The sequence below is a fragment of the Bipolaris victoriae genome (genome assembly GCF_000527765.1).
Source record: "Bipolaris victoriae FI3 unplaced genomic scaffold scaffold_85, whole genome shotgun sequence".
Classification (NCBI taxonomy): domain Eukaryota; kingdom Fungi; phylum Ascomycota; class Dothideomycetes; order Pleosporales; family Pleosporaceae; genus Bipolaris; species Bipolaris victoriae.
Genome location: NW_014575307.1, coordinates 114,000 through 131,415, shown reverse-complemented (window position 1 = coordinate 131,415; position 17,416 = coordinate 114,000). Strand labels below are relative to the sequence as shown.

Sequence of the window (17,416 nt, the reverse complement as noted above, 5' to 3'; positions counted from 1 at the left end):
GGGGGGAAGAAGCCAAGTATTGGTGTGGAGAGGGGGGAGAGACAGAGTCGTAGTGGATGGATGCCGTGTGAATGGATGGATGAGTGGATGATGGATGATGGATGGATGGATGGATGGATGCAGAAGGGAGGCAGTGTGGGCAGCAGCGGGCAAGGTGGAGCGCGGGTGGGATCGCCCCCAGGCTGGTCGGCCGTTGGAAGGATCAGGGCTTGGGGCGAATCAAGGCGGGCGGAGCCGCGGGTAGCAAGATGAGGGCTAGTGCATGCAGCACAGCAGGGCAGAGCAGGATCCAAGGCTATTGGGGCTGGTCGGGCATGGTGATCCTGTGTGAGTGGGCCGTCTGTCGCCCTCTGCTCGGTGCTGGGAAATCCGCCTCAGTGGCCATTGGTTTCCACCACCGCTCGAGCTGTCAGCAGCGGTCCCAAGTCGCAGCCAAAAGCACCGCCTGGAGAACCGTTCGTGCCAACGCTGACGGGCCCGGCAGAAGCAACACGCACCACCACCACAGCCCTATACACACACCCGCCCAACAACGGCGACCACAACAACGACGAGACGAGACGACATGAGCTGGAAATGGCGCGTCTTGGTGTGCGTCGTGTGTGTGTGTATATGTATGTGTGTGCGCGTGTGTGCCATGGTGACCATCAGGCCATTCGTCCTCTTTTGTGCGCCACTAGCCAGCTGGGGTAGCACGGCACAGAGCGAGCTTGGGCAGCATGGCCCCATAGATACGCCAACCAGAGAACATGGCCCCCCGCCCCCTCCTAAGCCCTGGACTGGCTACTCTACTTATGGGCTGGTGGCTTGAGAGTACGGCAGCCGATTGAGGCGCGCAGAATATGCTGGTGCACTCAGAGACGGAAACATCAACACCACCAGATGCTGCGACAACAAGCGACAGTCTCGCCCACCGCTGCTGCTTCTGCTGCTTCTGCTGCCCATGCATGACCCGGGCAGGCGTGCCAAAGCTGCCGGGCCTCGGTGCAAGTAAGTAGCTGGTTCGACAGTGCCGAACCCCAGGGTTGCATGGAACCGTGTCATCGGTGGGCCTAGTTCAAGCCTGAGGAGACGGGTGCCAATCTGTCTTGCCTGCCGCTTGGTGCTTGCTCCCGAGTTGTTATGATGAATATGTATGGACTGACTGACTGCACATTACATATGTACATGTCTATGTAAGAATACACATATCCATATATATATATATATATATATCCCCAGACATGGGAATTGCAGGACCACATCGTCGCCGTCGTCGCTTCGTGTCGAGATGCATAGTTACGACGCCTCGCTGCCATGGCCCCGCGGAGGCGTCGGCTGCATGCTCCCCCGTGTGTGCGCGAGCAACCTCAAACCAATGGCGGCACCAAACTATCCTCTCTTTGTTCGCTCCACTTCGGCTAAATCTGTCAGTGCAGATGAGCCTGTCCGCCGGGCCAGCCAGCCGTCTCTTCTGATAATCCACTAGGCCTAGCCGCGTGCTCTTACCTGTTGCTGCTGCTGCTGCTGCTGCTGCTGCTGCTGCTGCTGTTGCTGCCCTTCTCCCAAGCCCATATTCCCATCGCCGTCCTGCCTCTGCCCCCAGACCCTCTTCGGCGTATTCATGCCTTGTCTTTGCTGCTGACGACTCTCTCCTCCGCAGGCACACGTACCAGTTGCTGCCCGCGCAATCCCTACTCTCGCTCATCTCCCCCCGCCCACCAAAACCATCAAAGCCATCACGCCTCGCCGTCGCTGTCGCGTCGCCTGCTTCTGGCCCCTCGGTCCTCGGCGACCAGCCCCCATCCCCCGTCACTCATCCCTCTGCTTGCTGCTACCCTACTCCACCTGGCTCTGTCCCCGTCTCCTCAGCCCCCATCCACGTCGCGTTTCTTCTTCACCACCACCACGACCACCACGACCAATTCACTGTCCGCCCCCATTCTGTCCCTTTGGCGGATCCTCCTCCAAGCTGGTATGTATCTCTTCCCTCTCTCCCTCGCGCTCCCACGCTCCACCTGCCCATTTTTGCGCCTCTTTAAGTTCGCCCGGTAACTTGGGCTCGGGTCAGCCAGCGCCATGCTTATTGCCCTACCGAACCCATCAACGTTCCCACACGGCACTGCCAGACCCCATCAACTGACACGTCCAGGTCGCTCGCGCCCGTGGTTGACAACACTATCGTCGTTGTTCTAGTCGACCCAGAGCCCCAATTCTGTGGTCACCGCCGTAAGTGTACCTTTGCTGCGGGTCGAGCCCTGCCAGTCCCTGCAACTGCCTCGCCACAACTTCCCACTCTCACGCCCACGCACCACCACGCCCTGTGCTGACTCGTTGCAGACTCCACCACCACCCAACATGTCCAACATTGTTGTTAGCAACGAGACAAAGAGCCAGTCTGTCCGCACCACAAAGGATGGCAGGCAAATTCGCTACAATCTGCAGGTAATCCAGCAGCCTGAGCGCGCCCGTGCCTGCGGTAGCGGCGCAAAGTCGAGCGCCGACAGACGTCCCGTCGACCCGCCTCCGATTGTTGAGCTGCGCGTCTTTGAGAATGACCAGGAAATCACCTTTGCATACAATGCAAACTTCTTCCTCCACGCCAGCCTGGAAAATGCCCGTACCATCGCTCCTGGACGCGCTCCCTCTACCGCCGGACCTAGCTTTCCAGTCCTGACAGGTACCCCAGTTGCTGGTATGGCCTACCTCGACCGCCCGACGCCCGCTGGCTACTTCATCTTTCCTGACTTGTCTGTTCGCCATGAGGGCAAGTACCGTCTGAGCTTTGCTCTTTTCGAGAACCTGGCAGAGGTAAAGGACCTCGATCCCGAGGACCCGGACGTCATCTACGATGGAAACCACTTTGTTACCCACCGCTGCGAAGTCAAGTCGGCTCCCTTTACCGTCTTCTCCGCCAAGAAGTTCCCTGGATTGTCCGAGAGCACTGCTCTGAGCCGTATGGTCGCCGAGCAGGGCTGCCGTGTCCGTATCCGTCGTGACGTGAGGATGAGGCGCCGTGAGAATAAGTCGTCCAAGGAGTGGGATGAGTACGACGAGGAAGGAGGAGGCTACGATCGCGCCCGAGGCACCGCAACTCCCGACAACTATGGACAAGCACCAAATGCCCCTCTCGATGACCGTCCTCGCTCATTGTCCAGCGCTAGCAACCCTGCGCTCGCGCCACCGCGTCGCCCGAGCATCGAGGAAATGGGCCATGGTTATTCTGCTGGCAACGGCTACCAGCAGCAGATGCCCCCGCCACAGACTCCCGCTTATGCGCAGATGCCATCGTACGGCTCGAACCAGTCTCAGTATTCACAGCAATACCAAACCCCGCAGCCGGCCCCGATGATGCAACCTCCACAGCCTCCGCAGCATTCGACACCGTACTCGCAGCACTCGCAGCACAGCAGCTACAGCAGTCAGCACCAGGCACAGCCTCCGGTGCCAATGAACCAGCAATACGGATACTCCAACTACCAGCAGCAGCCACAGTCGCAATCGCAGTCACAATACGACCACGCTGCACCTCCAAGACAAGAGCAAATGTCTTCCGACTATGCGCACCCATCCGACTACCGTCGCTCGTCTATTACACAATCGCCAGCTCAGCAATACACTGCTTCAAGCCACCCAGTACAACCATATCACCCTATGGACCAGTACGGCCGATCGCAGCAGATGAGTCAGCCTCTGCAGCCTCTGCACTCGTCACCACAATCCTACACATCTTCGGCTCCTTCTCATCAGTCTCTGCCCTCTTTGAGGCCTATCGTTGCAGACAAGCTGGAGCCCGTCTCTCCTTCATACCAATCCCCACCCACCTCAATTTCTGCCGCAATGTCTGTCAACTCTGACGGCTCCAGCCAGCACTATGCTCTGCCCAAGTTTAACCCTCAGACTCAGGGCCTTCCCCCCATGTCGGCCACATCAAACAAACGCTCCTTCTCCAGCACATTCGACTCTCGTCATTTGAACGAGCGCATGGTAGCAGGTAGCAGGCCCCAGCCATCTGGCGCGGGCTACAGCTACGATCCTGGCTCCCCTGACATGGAAGAGCCCATGGACCGGGCTGCTATGAGCTACAGGCGTGCTGACGGAACTCAACGACAACGCCATGTCCCCGAAGTCGGCGTCTAAGTTCATTTGACGCTGACGGCTATGCAGCCATTATAACAAAGGCTGCTGGTCCAATATCTGCATAGGTGTTTGTTGTTGTTGGAGTACGGCGTTTTGTGTTCTCTGTCACGGATCTAATGTGCTCTGATCATCTATACCCCTCGAGTTCGACAAAAGGGCAACTCTCACCATGGCGATCCTTTATCTTCGCCTTCTTATTTCCTAACCTTGTCCTGCACCCATCTGTTTTACATTTCTATCTTCTATTGACATATACGCCAATCGGCAGAGCTGCACACTATCATTTCCTTTTTGTTGCCTTGTTTCCACACTCTACTACATATATCGACACATTCACATACCTCAGTACAAGCATCACATGCTCCAAAACTTTACTTCTATTCTTCGCCGCTATTACCATGTACTCTTTTGTCGCGTGAATTACGAGGTGAGGTACACACTCACAACGCGTTGCACACCTGTTGTTTCCTATTAGTTAACGGGTGGAGTCATCTTTGCTCAGGTTTTTGCCAGAATGTGGCATGGAATACATATCTACGCGTATGGCCTCAAAATTTAAAAAAAAAAGGGAGGTTTGTATGTCGATTGTATAGATTCCTTGGGTTAACATGGGGCTCCCATCAATATCATTTTGTGCAATGTCTCACCATGTGTTCATATTGTGATGTCTTGTTATTGAATTTAAAAAAAAAGTATCTAATTTGCCCTTCTGTGTTTGCTATTATACATTACGCGGTCGTGACTTCCTTTGGTATAAAACGCAACAGCTCACGCCACCTTCATACTTCGTATTTCGCTTCCGAACCACCAAACTTTGTCCGTGTCGTAGACACCTCGTGAGTTACAGGCTGTCCACTCGTCTGCGTCTTACCAAACCACCTCGCAATATACCCCGTCTTGCCCCAAAGGTGAAATGGATCCAACAAAGCCAATCCACAACCTCTCTTATTTCTCTTCTTCTCCAACCGCATCGCTTCAAGCTCCGCGTCACTCAAATCCCAAAACTGCGTCTTTTTATCCCTGCCCCTAACAAGGCCCCAGACGTCGAATGGATCAAACACCGTGACGATCCAGGGCCTATCGTCACCCCATCCCGGACCTCTCCTCTCTGTCACCCCGTCCCTTGCTAGGAAAACCGAATTAGATGGCGGGAGGCGCTTCCCCGGGTTCCAGATATTGAGCAAAGCAGTATTGATCAGCATAATTGCTGCCTCAAAGATCCAGAAATAGGTTTCATTCTTGTACACGGCCGAGTCCCAGCCAGAGAAGTATTCTACTAGCCGGTAGATGCAGCGAATCGTAACGATGCTAGCACTCACATACATGACGTATAGAACTGTACGTAGATGTGGTTTCAATACGCCAGCTGCGGTTGCGCGTCGCTGGAACTGCACACCTAGAAGCCCAAACGCACCGAATAGCGCAGCCTGAAGGCACAGCGAGGCACTGACAAGTCGCGAACCCAGCTCCCGTTGAGCGTCGGACGAGCTGGAATCAGCCATGCGCCACGCCCCCTGTCCGATGAGAATCTCGCACACGGCGTCGAGCCCAACGAAGGTCGTTGCGACACGGCCGGGGTGCAGGGGAGCGAGATAAGGGATGTAATATAAAAGACGGGAGAGGATGAAGTAATTAATCAGAGCGTAGACTGGCGGGCCAGAGAGGATTAGCACGGTCGAGGCGATCAGGTAGGCAAGGGACGAAGTGTCGTAGGCACCGGCAAGACGCACGGCGAAGCCACTGATCATGAGGAGGGCGGCCCAGGGAAGGAGGGCGGTTGTGCGCCAGGACTTGAATTTGCTTGGTAGTGTTAGAGTACAGGTAAGAGGGAGAGATGTTTATACAAACATTGTTTGCCATATGTGAAGGGCTCCTGATATTGAGAAGAGGACTATGAACAGGATCGGGGCTGCTTTGTTGGGCGCATAGTACCATACGCTGCCTGGAGAGTAATCTCCTGCTCCCATTCTGACTCTTTGGAGAAGTCGAGTACGTTGGTGGTGTAATGACGTGCAGTAAGACAATGGGTTGATAGAGGGTATCGAGATGTTCAAGACTGGATGTATGGTGGTGTAAAATACTCAAGCCTCTGTTTCCCTATATTCGAAGACCAACTTGAGCATTGCAGAGGCAGTGCAACAAATGCCAACGGGCAAGGCTTTTCAGAAGAAAGCCTGAGCTGAAAGAGAACACATTATGAGCAATCGCTGACGGAAAGCAAGGCATCACATCGTGAGTTGTGGACATATCAACTTGGAAAATGCCTCAAACTCTACCAATCAAGATCGGCGTCTTTGTGGAAAGCGAAGAATGCGATGCGGCATGCAGAGCGCCTCATGAACAGCGCCACAATGCATCGCTTAAGGCCGAGCAAATCAGGCTCAAAGTCAGTGCGGGGGGAAGCGACAACGTTGAATGCTTATCACAAATCGGTCAATTGGACGTGGCTCAGACACATAACGTCGGCCGGTGAACGTCTCTGCACGTGATATTGTGGGGCTATGTCTGGAGCTAGACTTGCGACAAGCTAACCCACGCTAGCGGTGAAGCCATCCAAGGTGCAGCCCTCATTTCGCAACGGCATCAATTCCCGCAGAATCCAGCAAGCTTCATTCCGCACAGTAATCCGTTAATTCTCCTTTGTATTTCGGTCGCGTGCGTGTTTCATGAGTGTGGCTGCAAATGGTACGCCAGCCCTGGGTGCCACAGAGGATGCTTCTAGGCAAACCCCAGTCGAGCCTACGGTGATGGATGGGCTCTCAAGCTCAAAAGTCACGGGTGCGCACACACCCTGGTCGCTTTCATCGTAGCACCGCTTACTCTTTACAGTCGAGTACCATGATCCGTCTGGGGTCTTTGGGTTGATACAAGAAGACTTGGTTGCACACCTTCCTCTTCGCAACTTGCATTGGAAGGCCCCGACACGGCCATTGAGGTCTATAGACTCGCTGCATGTCGACCTTGTGCCTAGCCCAGAGTCAGCACAAGCTACGGGTGCAGCATCATCAGCTGTAGCACCTGGACAAGGTACGCTCAAAAGGACTACAGAAGAGATCTTCAGGGCCCCTAACAAAGAAAAAGAGAGACGTCATCAAATCCCCGGCCTACGCCAAACACCATATCTTAGGATATATCTGTTGAGATGCGATGACTCTGATACCTACAAATCGACTGCACGTAAATTGGTGCGCGAATGGGTCAAGGATCACACGCCGCCTTCTCAGAGTAGCACGGCAACCAACCAGGAAAACCACGATGCATATGAATGGTTGATTCTGCACGTCGTAGTACCCAATACGCCAGCAGCAAGCCAGCCTCGTGGATCTGCCAGTGCGTCGACAGGTGAGAAAGAAAAGACTGGAGCAGCTTCAAGATGGACTCGCGGGACGACCACATTGCTCGAAAAGCTACGTGCCGACTTCAATGTTTCATCCAAGTCAGCACCAGACCGGGTCGCTCAGATACGAGTGCCCAAAGAAAGAGTCCCACCGCATATGCTTCCGCCTGCAGGACCTGCCAGCTCTCCCGCAATCAGTGAAAGCCCTCAAGAGCAAGAACGAGCTTGGCAAGATGTCATATCCAGATTCAAGGTGCTCATTCTTCTTTCATTCGATCTGCGTGTGAGCCAATATGAGGAAGACATTCGGAAGAATGACGCTCAGCGCTCCTTTCCTGGTTGGAACTTTAACACTTTCTTCATCCTCAAGGAGGGCCTTGCGAGAGGCTTTGAGAGTGTAGGGCTGGTGGAAGATGCTTTGCTGGTGTACGATGAGCTCTCGATTGGCCTGGACAGTGTAATCCGTGACCAGGCGACCGAGCAGGCGCAAGGAAGCGTTCTCCTTGGCTATTCTGACGACATTTACCAGAAAGCAGCAGAACTTGCAAAGCAAGAAGGGAAAAATGATGCTGATTCGAACAGTTCTCAACTGGCTATTCACGACGACAGCCCGATCAATGCCCTGAGAAAGGACTATCGTGGTCTCATCCTTGCGAATAATATCTCCGTCTTTGATTTTAGAGTGTACATCTTCGCCCGTCAAATGTCCTTGCTTCTTAGGCTGGGCAACTCAATATCAGCGCGTTCAGATCTTGCAACTAAGCTGCAGACCCGGTCCAAAGCTGGCGTTATTCAACAGTCAACCGATGATAGCGCCATTGGTATGAAATCAGGTGGTCAAGCCCAGGATGCAGAAGATCTCTTCTCACTTGCGGACCTTTGCACGCGTGCGCTGAATTTCATAACATTTGCTGGAAGACTGTTGCGAGATGATTTGATCAATGGGTATGTTCTGAAACATCTACTGCTTTGTTGGTACTAATGCCCACCGCCAGAGCAAAGGCGCATGAGATTACATTTGAGAATCATCTAGTTGAAAACATTGTTCGCTCATGGACGTTCGCTGCATTGGGTCAGGTAATACGCGAGACATCTACTGCTTCTCTTCCATCCGACAGGCCCACTAGAGATGCATCCGCTGGCTCTACAAGCAAGGGCCGTTCCTTTAGCGGTCGCAGCAAGGAGTCAAAGAGCAAGAACTCCGATCCCAAGCTTCCTTCTCGTTCTTCTTCACTGAATCAGGGGCGATCTACCCCCGATATGCCATATTCCCAAACTGCGGCAAATGCTCAGGTGGTGTTTGAGAATGGACAGTATCACGATCGGCCCGCTACAGGGCAATCAGCCACGACTATTTCTGCAAGGAACGGCCTGCAGGAACTGGCTGGCACAAGAGCACAACTTCTTGCAATTCAACGACGGTTGCTCGAGCATGCAGGCAAGGCTCTGGGTTGGAATATCGGATGGAATGCTATTGTTACCTCTCTGACTGCGAAGGAAGAGCTGACGGACGTCAGCCTGGATGAAGAAGAGGAGGCGGAACGTGCGGCAGAGAGGGAGGCTTCCAACACCAAACCAGATTCTGAGCTCGAAAAAGCACGTATTGGTATATCTGCTGTGGCACTACTTACAGCAATTTCATCTCTCGGGCAGTTTCGACAGTTTTACGAGGTATGTGATTTTGTGCAATATTCATCACTATTACTGACTTTGGTTTAGACGCTCAGTGATCTGATTGTGAAGCACTACATGGCTGCAGGCCAGATCAAATCAGCAGAGACGGTGCTCGGCGATTTAGCTGCCCTCAAATTGTAAGTTTGTTGCCACTTGAAGCTATCAATACCTCGTTCTTACATGATATAGCGAGCTGGGTGATTTCGCAGCGGCAGCAACATATTTTGGACGTATGGCTTCGTATTTCGCAACAAGCAGGTGGAACACTGTCGAAGCTACCATGCTTAAGATGCATGCACGCTGTCTAAAGAAACTTAACCGAAAAGACGAATACGTGCGGACAGTACTGGATTTGTTGGCCAAGTCATCGGCGAGTCGAATGGCGTCCAAGAGTTCATCAAAGCGAATCGATGCAACAGGCGACTCTCACGAATGGCTCAACGATGACAACGTGGATACCACTGATGTACTTCACGAGATTGTTGGCTATTCACAACAGTTACCCTACGATGTCACTGTCCAGATGGCCAAGTATTTTAGCGATATTTCCGTTGAACCTTATGTGCGGCATTACGAGGACAAAGATGGGTTCCAGCTACGCCTTCAATTCAGGCATCTCCTTGAGGATGAGATTGAGATTCGAGCAGCCAAGATCAGACTGGTCAGTTCCGTCTCCAACCAAGCCAAGGACGTATGGCTTGAAGAGACTGGTACGATCCAGGTGAAGAAGGGCTTGAACCGCATGTGGATTGGTTGCAACGTGAGTTTCTCGGTGTCGCTTCATAGGGAAGTCTAACGTGTTCTAGGTGAATACCATTGGGCCATACATGGTGGATAGGATCGTCTTGGAAGCAAAACGCATCGTCTTTGTGCACGAACCTTTCCAGAAGACCGAAGCAACAACACCTCTTGGCATCATCACATCTGTATCTGCACACTCGCTCAGAGCAGCCAAGAAAGCCAGGATTCTATGCTTTCCGCGCACTGAAGCTTTCCAAGCTCGCATCTATCTTTCGCATCTGATCCACATCGATAAGCCGCGTCATATTGAGGTCGAATTCTCGAGTGGTTGGAATGCGATAAAGCGTGCAGATATTCGACTAAAGTCTGCTTCTGCAGGACTGCGGCTGCGTACAGCAGATGCAAGCATAGAGGCTGGTGACATTGAACTCGAGGACAACAAGCAAACTCCTGGCGTCATTGCAATTGGAGAAATGGCAACCGGCTCCGCAGCCACCTTAAAAGTACCTTACGACATGGAAACGATCCTCCAGGACCTTACCGTCAAGATTGACGTCGACTATTTTACCGAGAACGGCCAGTTCCAGTACACTTCGTCCTTTGTGATTCCTGTTGAGCTGCCGTTGGACGTCAATGTACATGATCATTTCAAGAGCAAGTCACTGTTCTCGAAATTCAACATCAAGACTGCCAATCACATACCACTGGAACTCTTGGCCGTTTCGTTGGAAGGATCGGAGGAGTTTAATGTCCATGCACCGAAACAACCAAAGGAACCACTGCATGTGTTCCCAAAACAGCCAGTGGCGGTCACGTACAAAGTCATCAAGAAGGCCATGGACGCCGCACAGAAACGAAGAAGTCGGATCAGCACTGCCGGTAGTCTATCTTTATCTGTCGAGTACCGTTGTCTTAATGAGGATGTGTTGGATCGTATGCGAAAGTTGTTTGCGGAGGCTGTCGAGAACAGTCCAGTTCACCGCTTGTCTCGTCTCTTGACTGATACTTTTGTCAATCACATCGAGCATAGCATCCTGCCTCAGCAATACGAAAAGACAGCGTTGTTAGGAAGGATCGACCTTGGAGCTTTCGAGGATATGGGATGGGCTGACTGTCTTGAAAGCTTACCTCTTGTCATCCGTGATGATACACAGACGTGGTTGCAAAAGTGGCATGAAGTAAGGACACTGCAAAGAAAATACTGCTCTGCAGATACTAATGTATACTTGTAGAAACACCGAATCGTCTGTCTCGAGACGGATGAATCACCACACACCACACAACGTCCTACAGCTCCACCGTCGCCAAATCCACCGCGGCGCATGGTGATAACAGTATCTATCCCACAAACACACATCCTCCACACCGCCTCTCTCACCCTAAACTCACCCTCTACAACCTTCCAATCCCCCATCGCAATTGTCGGCCAACCCCTCATGGCCACTCTCCGCATCTCACACACCCGCCGCTGGGCCTCATCCTCCAGTCTTGTCTCCGCCGCCAACCTCAACGACCCCACCGACCCCATTGACTTCGTTTACACCATTGACGCAAACCCAGAGGTATGGCTCGTCGCCGGCCAGCGCCGCGCTCATTTCACTGCCACCGAAGACCAAGAGCACGAATGGCCGATTGTACTTATACCGCTCAGACCGGGAAACACGCTCTTACCTAACGTGGAGATTCGACCAAGGATCAAGGCAAGGCCTGAAAAGGGGAAGAGTGATACGGACGATGTGGAGATTCTGAACTGTGAGATGGATAATTTGAGCTTTGCGGATGCTGTGGTTGTGGTGCAGGATGTAAGGAGTAGTACTGCGGGTGTGGGGGATATGGGCATGGGGAGTATGAGGGGGGTGGTTTGGTTGGAGAGTAGTGGGTTAGGGGATGCGTGAGTAGTTGGCTAGGTGAAGTTTGTATAAATCAAGTGGTTTATAGAATACACTCTTCTATAAAAAGATTTCTAAGCTAGAGGTCTGAAATCTTTATATGAAGCTCTTATTTAAATCTTTCTACTTTATCTATGGTGTTTTTTTTGGAATATCTAATCCTAGTAGATTAGAGTATAGCCTACTATTCATTTTAAGATAATTAATCTGATATGGTATACAATAGATAGAGAGAAAAAGGTTAAGTTAGTTATTCATCTTTTATCGCAACCAAAGTTGACTTGAAGTAATGGTAATACGGTCGTCCCTGGTAGAGGGGATGTAGAGTCGCGCTAACTAGCTACGTACAGTAGGCGATAATTAGTCAGAAACTTGACCAAGTCTGGAACGACATGCAGCTGCATATCAGACATGTGGCTGACCCTTTCGGCCGACCTTTGAAGTAGCGCTTATTCCTGTAAAGGGCAGACAGCCTAATTAAAAGAGATGTTGGCAAAAAAAAGAAGGATACTTTGAGGCAGATCTACATCCAATCAAGCTGAAGTATCCGCTTTGGAACTCTCAAGCCTTAAGGTGACGCAATGCCTAAGCGGGGTAAATCGTGAAGTTTCTCCCTTAAATTACTAAAGAGCTTGAGTCCTTGTCGGGGCTATACTTGACTTGGAGTCTCCAAGAATACACCCCGTACACTTCCCCGTTTCGCGCGGGTAATTGAACAACCACAAAAACCGCTGCTTGGCGTGATTCTCTTAGACTTTATAGCGCAACTGCGATTGCCGATATATATATGTATGTTCCTCAAGACCAAACTCTTCAGCAGTGCTTTAAAGGGCACTGAAAATCTGTTGCTATGACAATATACTGCACAATACTCGGAACCACAAACTTCTGGGACAAAATACGAATGAAACAGTTGTATCGACGACCGGTTGACGGTGAAGAGTAAGATGGCGAAGCGCAGTTACTCGCAAAAGAAGAAGAAGAAGAAGAAGATGTTGACGACCTTGGGAGAAACTACGCGTAATAAGAGTTCTGGGTCTCGAATTTCTCAATTGCTTATCATTCTATTTTCGCTGCTTATAGGAATGTTGTTGGGATACAACATACCTACCTCACGCCACGGAGAACCCTATGGATCTTACAATACCGGATTCAAAAAAGAAAAAATCGTCAGTAAGTTGTGGCATTATCCCATTTTCGCTTTTTTTTTGTTTTCAATTTTATTGTCATGAGCCCTATTATTCAACAGCACCATCGGAAATGTTTTGAACATGTGCAGACAGTTTTCACAGGAGGCGTGGATTTTGAGCCCCGACGGCGAGGAAATTCTCAAACCGTCGCTCTATGTTGGAGAGCCGTCCGCCCGAAATTGATGAAGCGTGGGATGGCATCATTGGGCGGGGTTACGCATTACTTTTCCAATTTCTGAGAAGGAGGCGATTGAGCTTTGGGGGTAAAGATTATGAGAAGTATAGGGATTATTCACATGCATGGTGGCTGGAGTGGATCGTAAGGTTTCCATAGATATAGACCCGTTTGACAGATTTTACTGACCTTTTATACAGGTTAGATCTCTTCCACTGTCTACACTGCCTGAATCAATTGCGGAAGGCGTTACGACGAGACGTCTATCCCGAGGAAAAGTACCGCGGCATGGTACATCAACGTATGTTTAGCTACGTGGTTTTTTTCTTAGCTTTTATACACATACACACTAAATTGTGGACCTTTAGTACAATGCATTGATCATTTACGACAAGTCATCCAGTGCCAAGCGACGTCTGTCATCTCGCCTACCGAATGGCGTAATGGATACGGCCAATACGTTGCCCCGCAACAGGTGCATACCTACCGCAACTTCGAGAAGCTACATGAGTTCTCAAAGGCGAGGTGGAATGGCAGTATTTCTGTACCCAGAGGGAAGAGAGTGCCGCTGCATCCGGAGCGAGTACACTCGTTACCCTGATGATGGCTAGGAAAGCTCCAGGTTCATGTTTCATACATTGCGTTATGGTAGAGGGTATTGCACTGGTTTTGAATGGTTAGCATAGGGAGAGGAAGGCAATCGTCCTCTGTTCTTTATCTTTCTTCTAGCTGTGACATCTTATCGCTCGCTATAACGTTCATGTTTCATATGTCTTTGTGTGGATACCTACTATTAAATATAGTCTTATTACAACTATCATTGCCCGTTGCAAGGCGATTGTCAAGACTAAGCGTCTTATACTCATTTAAATGAGTCTAGGTGCTGTAATAGGGACAAAATTGTTTACTAAGTTCTGATCAAAGATAAGCTTTGAAATAGAGATGGGCAAAAGTAACCGAACAAGGCTCTGAGTTGCAAGACTGGATTGAGTATGCATACTGCCCTCTCAAATAAATAATAAACGAACCGGTTCCAGTATTCGATGAATTAGAGGCCTTCTATTCAAGATCAGATGTTTGTGTTCGTATAAATGCTGCATCAATCGTCTAGTCCTCGACGCTCCTAATTTTCATTATTCCCGCAAATTCATCATAGAAATCAGCATGAGCTTCCTGAAGAAATCAAAATATGCAGTTGTTCGACAAGACGAGAACGACAACATCTATACAATACCGACTCGCTGTATTCCGCCTTCCGCATGCTTATAAGCAGCGTGCATTTTAGCAGGCAGTTTCGCATGCAGCACTGAGTCTCTCTTTTTAATACTCCTCAAAACTCCCCGCTACAATATCAGCCATCCAGGCAGTTCCTTCAGTTCTGGTTTCGAGACTGAGTTTCCTCCGGCGAAGTCGTCTATTCAGGAGCAACCAACTATGTTTTATGGAGGTCCACGATGGTACGACAACGGCACTGGATACCGCATCAATAATCCAAATGAACCCATCTATGTCGGACCGCCGAGTCCAGAGATCGATAAAGTATGGGATCAGTTGCTAAAAGGGCGATACTTCATCGTCACAGAGGAAGAAGCAGAGGAAGCTTTTGGCAAGTCTCATGGGCTCTACTATCACGAGCATCTCGGCTATATGGTTGGATTGGATGTCTTCTATGCATTACGTTGCGTCGAGCAATTACGAAGAGCGCTTGATCGTAAGCATTATTATAACCGCGAGACAAACGAACGTTACCCAGAGAGAGGCCATCGAGATCATTGCATAGATCATATTCAACAACAACTAATGTGTCATGCTGATTTGACTCCAATACCATTAATCTGGTATCAATGGTATGGGAGGAGCTTTGTGCAGTCCGACGTGATGCACACCTGTCGTAACTGGAATGCTATTCACGAATTTGTTTCAACTCGTACCACCCGTGCTCACTTTGAGCAAGGTTAGGGGATTTCGAATAGTTTCCAAAATGAAAAATAAAAGTACCTGTAATATCGAAGAAAAAAAGATATAGTTAGAATAAAAGTTTCACTAGACATGTTGTTTGCGTTCTTTGATTAACGTTTGCCAACTAGATATGATGCTCATTACAAAATTGAGAGTCAAGACTGAATTGACGTTATCAGGATAAGGAAATGGTTATATATGTTTGATCTTTAAACGAGAGATGGATAGAATTCGTATAACGCTTTTCAGAATAATACACATCGTCTCCTAGACCGAGGAAAGCCGCCGAGGTTCGTTGTTATCGCCAGGGTCTGCAACTTAGATTACAGGAAGTGTGGTACTCAAAAGGGGGTGAAGTGGTTCACAACTACTCATTCAATGCAACATCTTCTAAGCCGGTTCGGAGTTGGGTGAATCTAGAATCAACCACAATTACACATTATACAGTACCAGAAGCAAAAGACGTCTTGTTCCAGGGAAACTGAACGCTTTCCTAGGAGATGGATGACGCGCAGCACCACATGAACCCAGTAAAGGCTGGGAATCAGGCCCTTGAGGAGACTTATGCCCTTTCAAAGAATAAAGTTTGGCACTTTGAAATGGCCTGCTGAGAACTGTACCTGGAAGAAAAAGCTATAAGTAGACCCCGAACAACACCCAGCATCATATCACCATCAGCAACAGTTTCATACAATACTATCAAGCCAAACCAACGATCAATTCATCCAAAATGAGGTTCTCACTTGCTCTTATCGTAACAACATTCGTTGCATTTGTTGCCGCTGCACCACCAGCTCATGTCAATGCTTTGACACTCAAGTCCCGCCAGGACTGCTCCCAGCTCTGCAGGGAGGAAAACTTTTGCTGCACTTGCCCAGGCGGCGGTGGCTGCTACGAATGCGCTGAAGGAAACGATTCCTCTTGCGCTCAGCCTGTACGTCGTTATGCAGGCATACACTCTGGGAAATTTCAAAAGCTGACCTAGACCATAGTTTGGAGAGTAGACTACTTAGGTCAGCCTTTATTCTCTATTCCTTCCTATAACATCAAGGTAAGACCTAATATTCTATTTACTTCTGCGTCCTACTTATAATATACGGTTAGTATATGCAGAGACAAATTGAACATATATGTTACTTAAGGATTATTAGCATGAGGTTCTTGGGAATATGAACTTTTGAAACGGCTATAGCATAGTCAATAAATATCCATAGCTTTCTTACAAAACTATGCCTAAAACCTTTCTGCCAACTGTGCAACACTTAACATTCTAGCGCACTCGTAACCCATAAAAGAATTGCGAGCATATTGAGATCTAGGATAAGGCCAAGTTATCTTAATTATATGAAGCACCCTGGTATTAGCCCATGATCCCTCCTAGTCCGCGTTGCTTCACCGTTATCCCAACTAGCGTACACCTTATTAGACCACGGATATGGACTTCAATCACTATAACGCTATGTCAGAGTATAAGTATCAATCGTATATTAAGGTAGTGTAATAGACAGCTATCTAGTATCGTCTTGTATCTGAGCAAGTATATGATGTGAATGCGATAGGCTTTGCTATCGGGGTATCACGTAGATCAAAGCGCATCTTCTCTAGGTTTCAGTACGAGAGCGACACTACTGCCTCGTTACCATAATCTTTTGTCCTTTTGTTCTGAAATAAGAGCGTCATTATGTCGCCCCAGAATCATACGCAGTGTTGGAATGATAAGGTAGTGCACCGCCAGTCTTGATAGTGTCGACACACACACACACACACACGGGGGTTATTCTGTATCAAGCGCCCACTAAGCACACTCCCACTATCTGGCTGACAGTATTCGCAATCATGCGCACAGCGCTGGAAAAAAATGAACTTGCTTCTGTCCTCATGTGTGAGCCTCGGCTTTATATATGTGCAACTGTCGTAGTATTAATAGATAGACTAGTCTATAACCAGCCTAACCTAGGTCACATAGAGCTTCAGCTATGCGGTATTATGAGTGGTAGTTCGTCTCACATAATCACATGACCATATATAAGAGACAAGGAGTGCCCCGTAGAATAAACCTTGTGTGGGTATCTATGACAGTTTGGTGAACAAACCAAGGTACTTGATGTTATTATGTAACTTCCAGAGCTCCTGCCGGTCGGCCCGAAAAGCAGCATCTGTACTCTCAAAACGTTCCACCGCATGTCTTTCCATCTTGTACTTCTTTTCCCGCACACCCACAACCACGCCACTACGCCACCTTGTCACCGCCTCAACGGCAGAGATTCAGATTAATACCGCGGATGTGCATCGGCTATAGCTCATTGCATCTCATGACCTTCTAGGCCGTTTA

General features: G+C 49.7%; 6 protein-coding genes across 6 annotated transcripts; 5 read left to right on the top strand and 1 right to left on the bottom strand.

The window, feature by feature from the left end:
• Nucleotides 1–472: 472 nt before the first annotated feature.
• COCVIDRAFT_107477 (hypothetical protein) lies at nt 473–811 on the top strand (the record flags this gene model as incomplete). The annotated part of the gene is made up of 1 exon (XM_014698057.1): nt 473–811. A coding segment is annotated over one exon (339 nt), but the record flags the coding sequence as incomplete, so codon positions are not given.
• Nucleotides 812–2,337: 1,526 nt separating this feature from the next.
• COCVIDRAFT_107450 (hypothetical protein) lies at nt 2,338–4,119 on the top strand (the record flags this gene model as incomplete). The annotated part of the gene is made up of 1 exon (XM_014698056.1): nt 2,338–4,119. One exon carries the CDS (start codon nt 2,338–2,340, stop codon nt 4,117–4,119), a length of 1,782 nt encoding a protein of 593 aa, XP_014553542.1.
• A 779-nt stretch (nt 4,120–4,898) lies between these two features.
• On the bottom strand, nt 4,899–6,086 carry COCVIDRAFT_107457 (hypothetical protein; the record flags this gene model as incomplete). Its single annotated transcript, XM_014698055.1, has 2 exons — nt 4,899–5,919; nt 5,968–6,086. 2 exons carry the CDS (start codon nt 6,084–6,086, stop codon nt 4,899–4,901), a joined length of 1,140 nt encoding a protein of 379 aa, XP_014553541.1.
• Nucleotides 6,087–6,785: 699 nt separating this feature from the next.
• COCVIDRAFT_107443 (hypothetical protein) lies at nt 6,786–11,766 on the top strand (the record flags this gene model as incomplete). Its single annotated transcript, XM_014698054.1, has 8 exons — nt 6,786–6,897; nt 6,949–7,146; nt 7,201–8,401; nt 8,452–9,127; nt 9,176–9,267; nt 9,320–9,890; nt 9,937–11,049; nt 11,104–11,766. The coding sequence occupies 8 exons, from the start codon at nt 6,786–6,788 to the stop codon at nt 11,764–11,766; spliced, it is 4,626 nt and encodes a 1,541-aa protein (XP_014553540.1).
• Nucleotides 11,767–12,845: 1,079 nt separating this feature from the next.
• COCVIDRAFT_40490 (hypothetical protein) lies at nt 12,846–13,726 on the top strand (the record flags this gene model as incomplete). The annotated part of the gene is made up of 5 exons (XM_014698053.1): nt 12,846–12,929; nt 13,010–13,106; nt 13,220–13,262; nt 13,326–13,426; nt 13,494–13,726. The coding sequence occupies 5 exons, from the start codon at nt 12,846–12,848 to the stop codon at nt 13,724–13,726; spliced, it is 558 nt and encodes a 185-aa protein (XP_014553539.1).
• Nucleotides 13,727–14,289: 563 nt separating this feature from the next.
• Nucleotides 14,290–15,084, top strand: COCVIDRAFT_40489 (hypothetical protein; the record flags this gene model as incomplete). The annotated part of the gene is made up of 2 exons (XM_014698052.1): nt 14,290–14,368; nt 14,399–15,084. 2 exons carry the CDS (start codon nt 14,290–14,292, stop codon nt 15,082–15,084), a joined length of 765 nt encoding a protein of 254 aa, XP_014553538.1.
• Between the last annotated feature and the right edge of the window lie 2,332 nt (nt 15,085–17,416).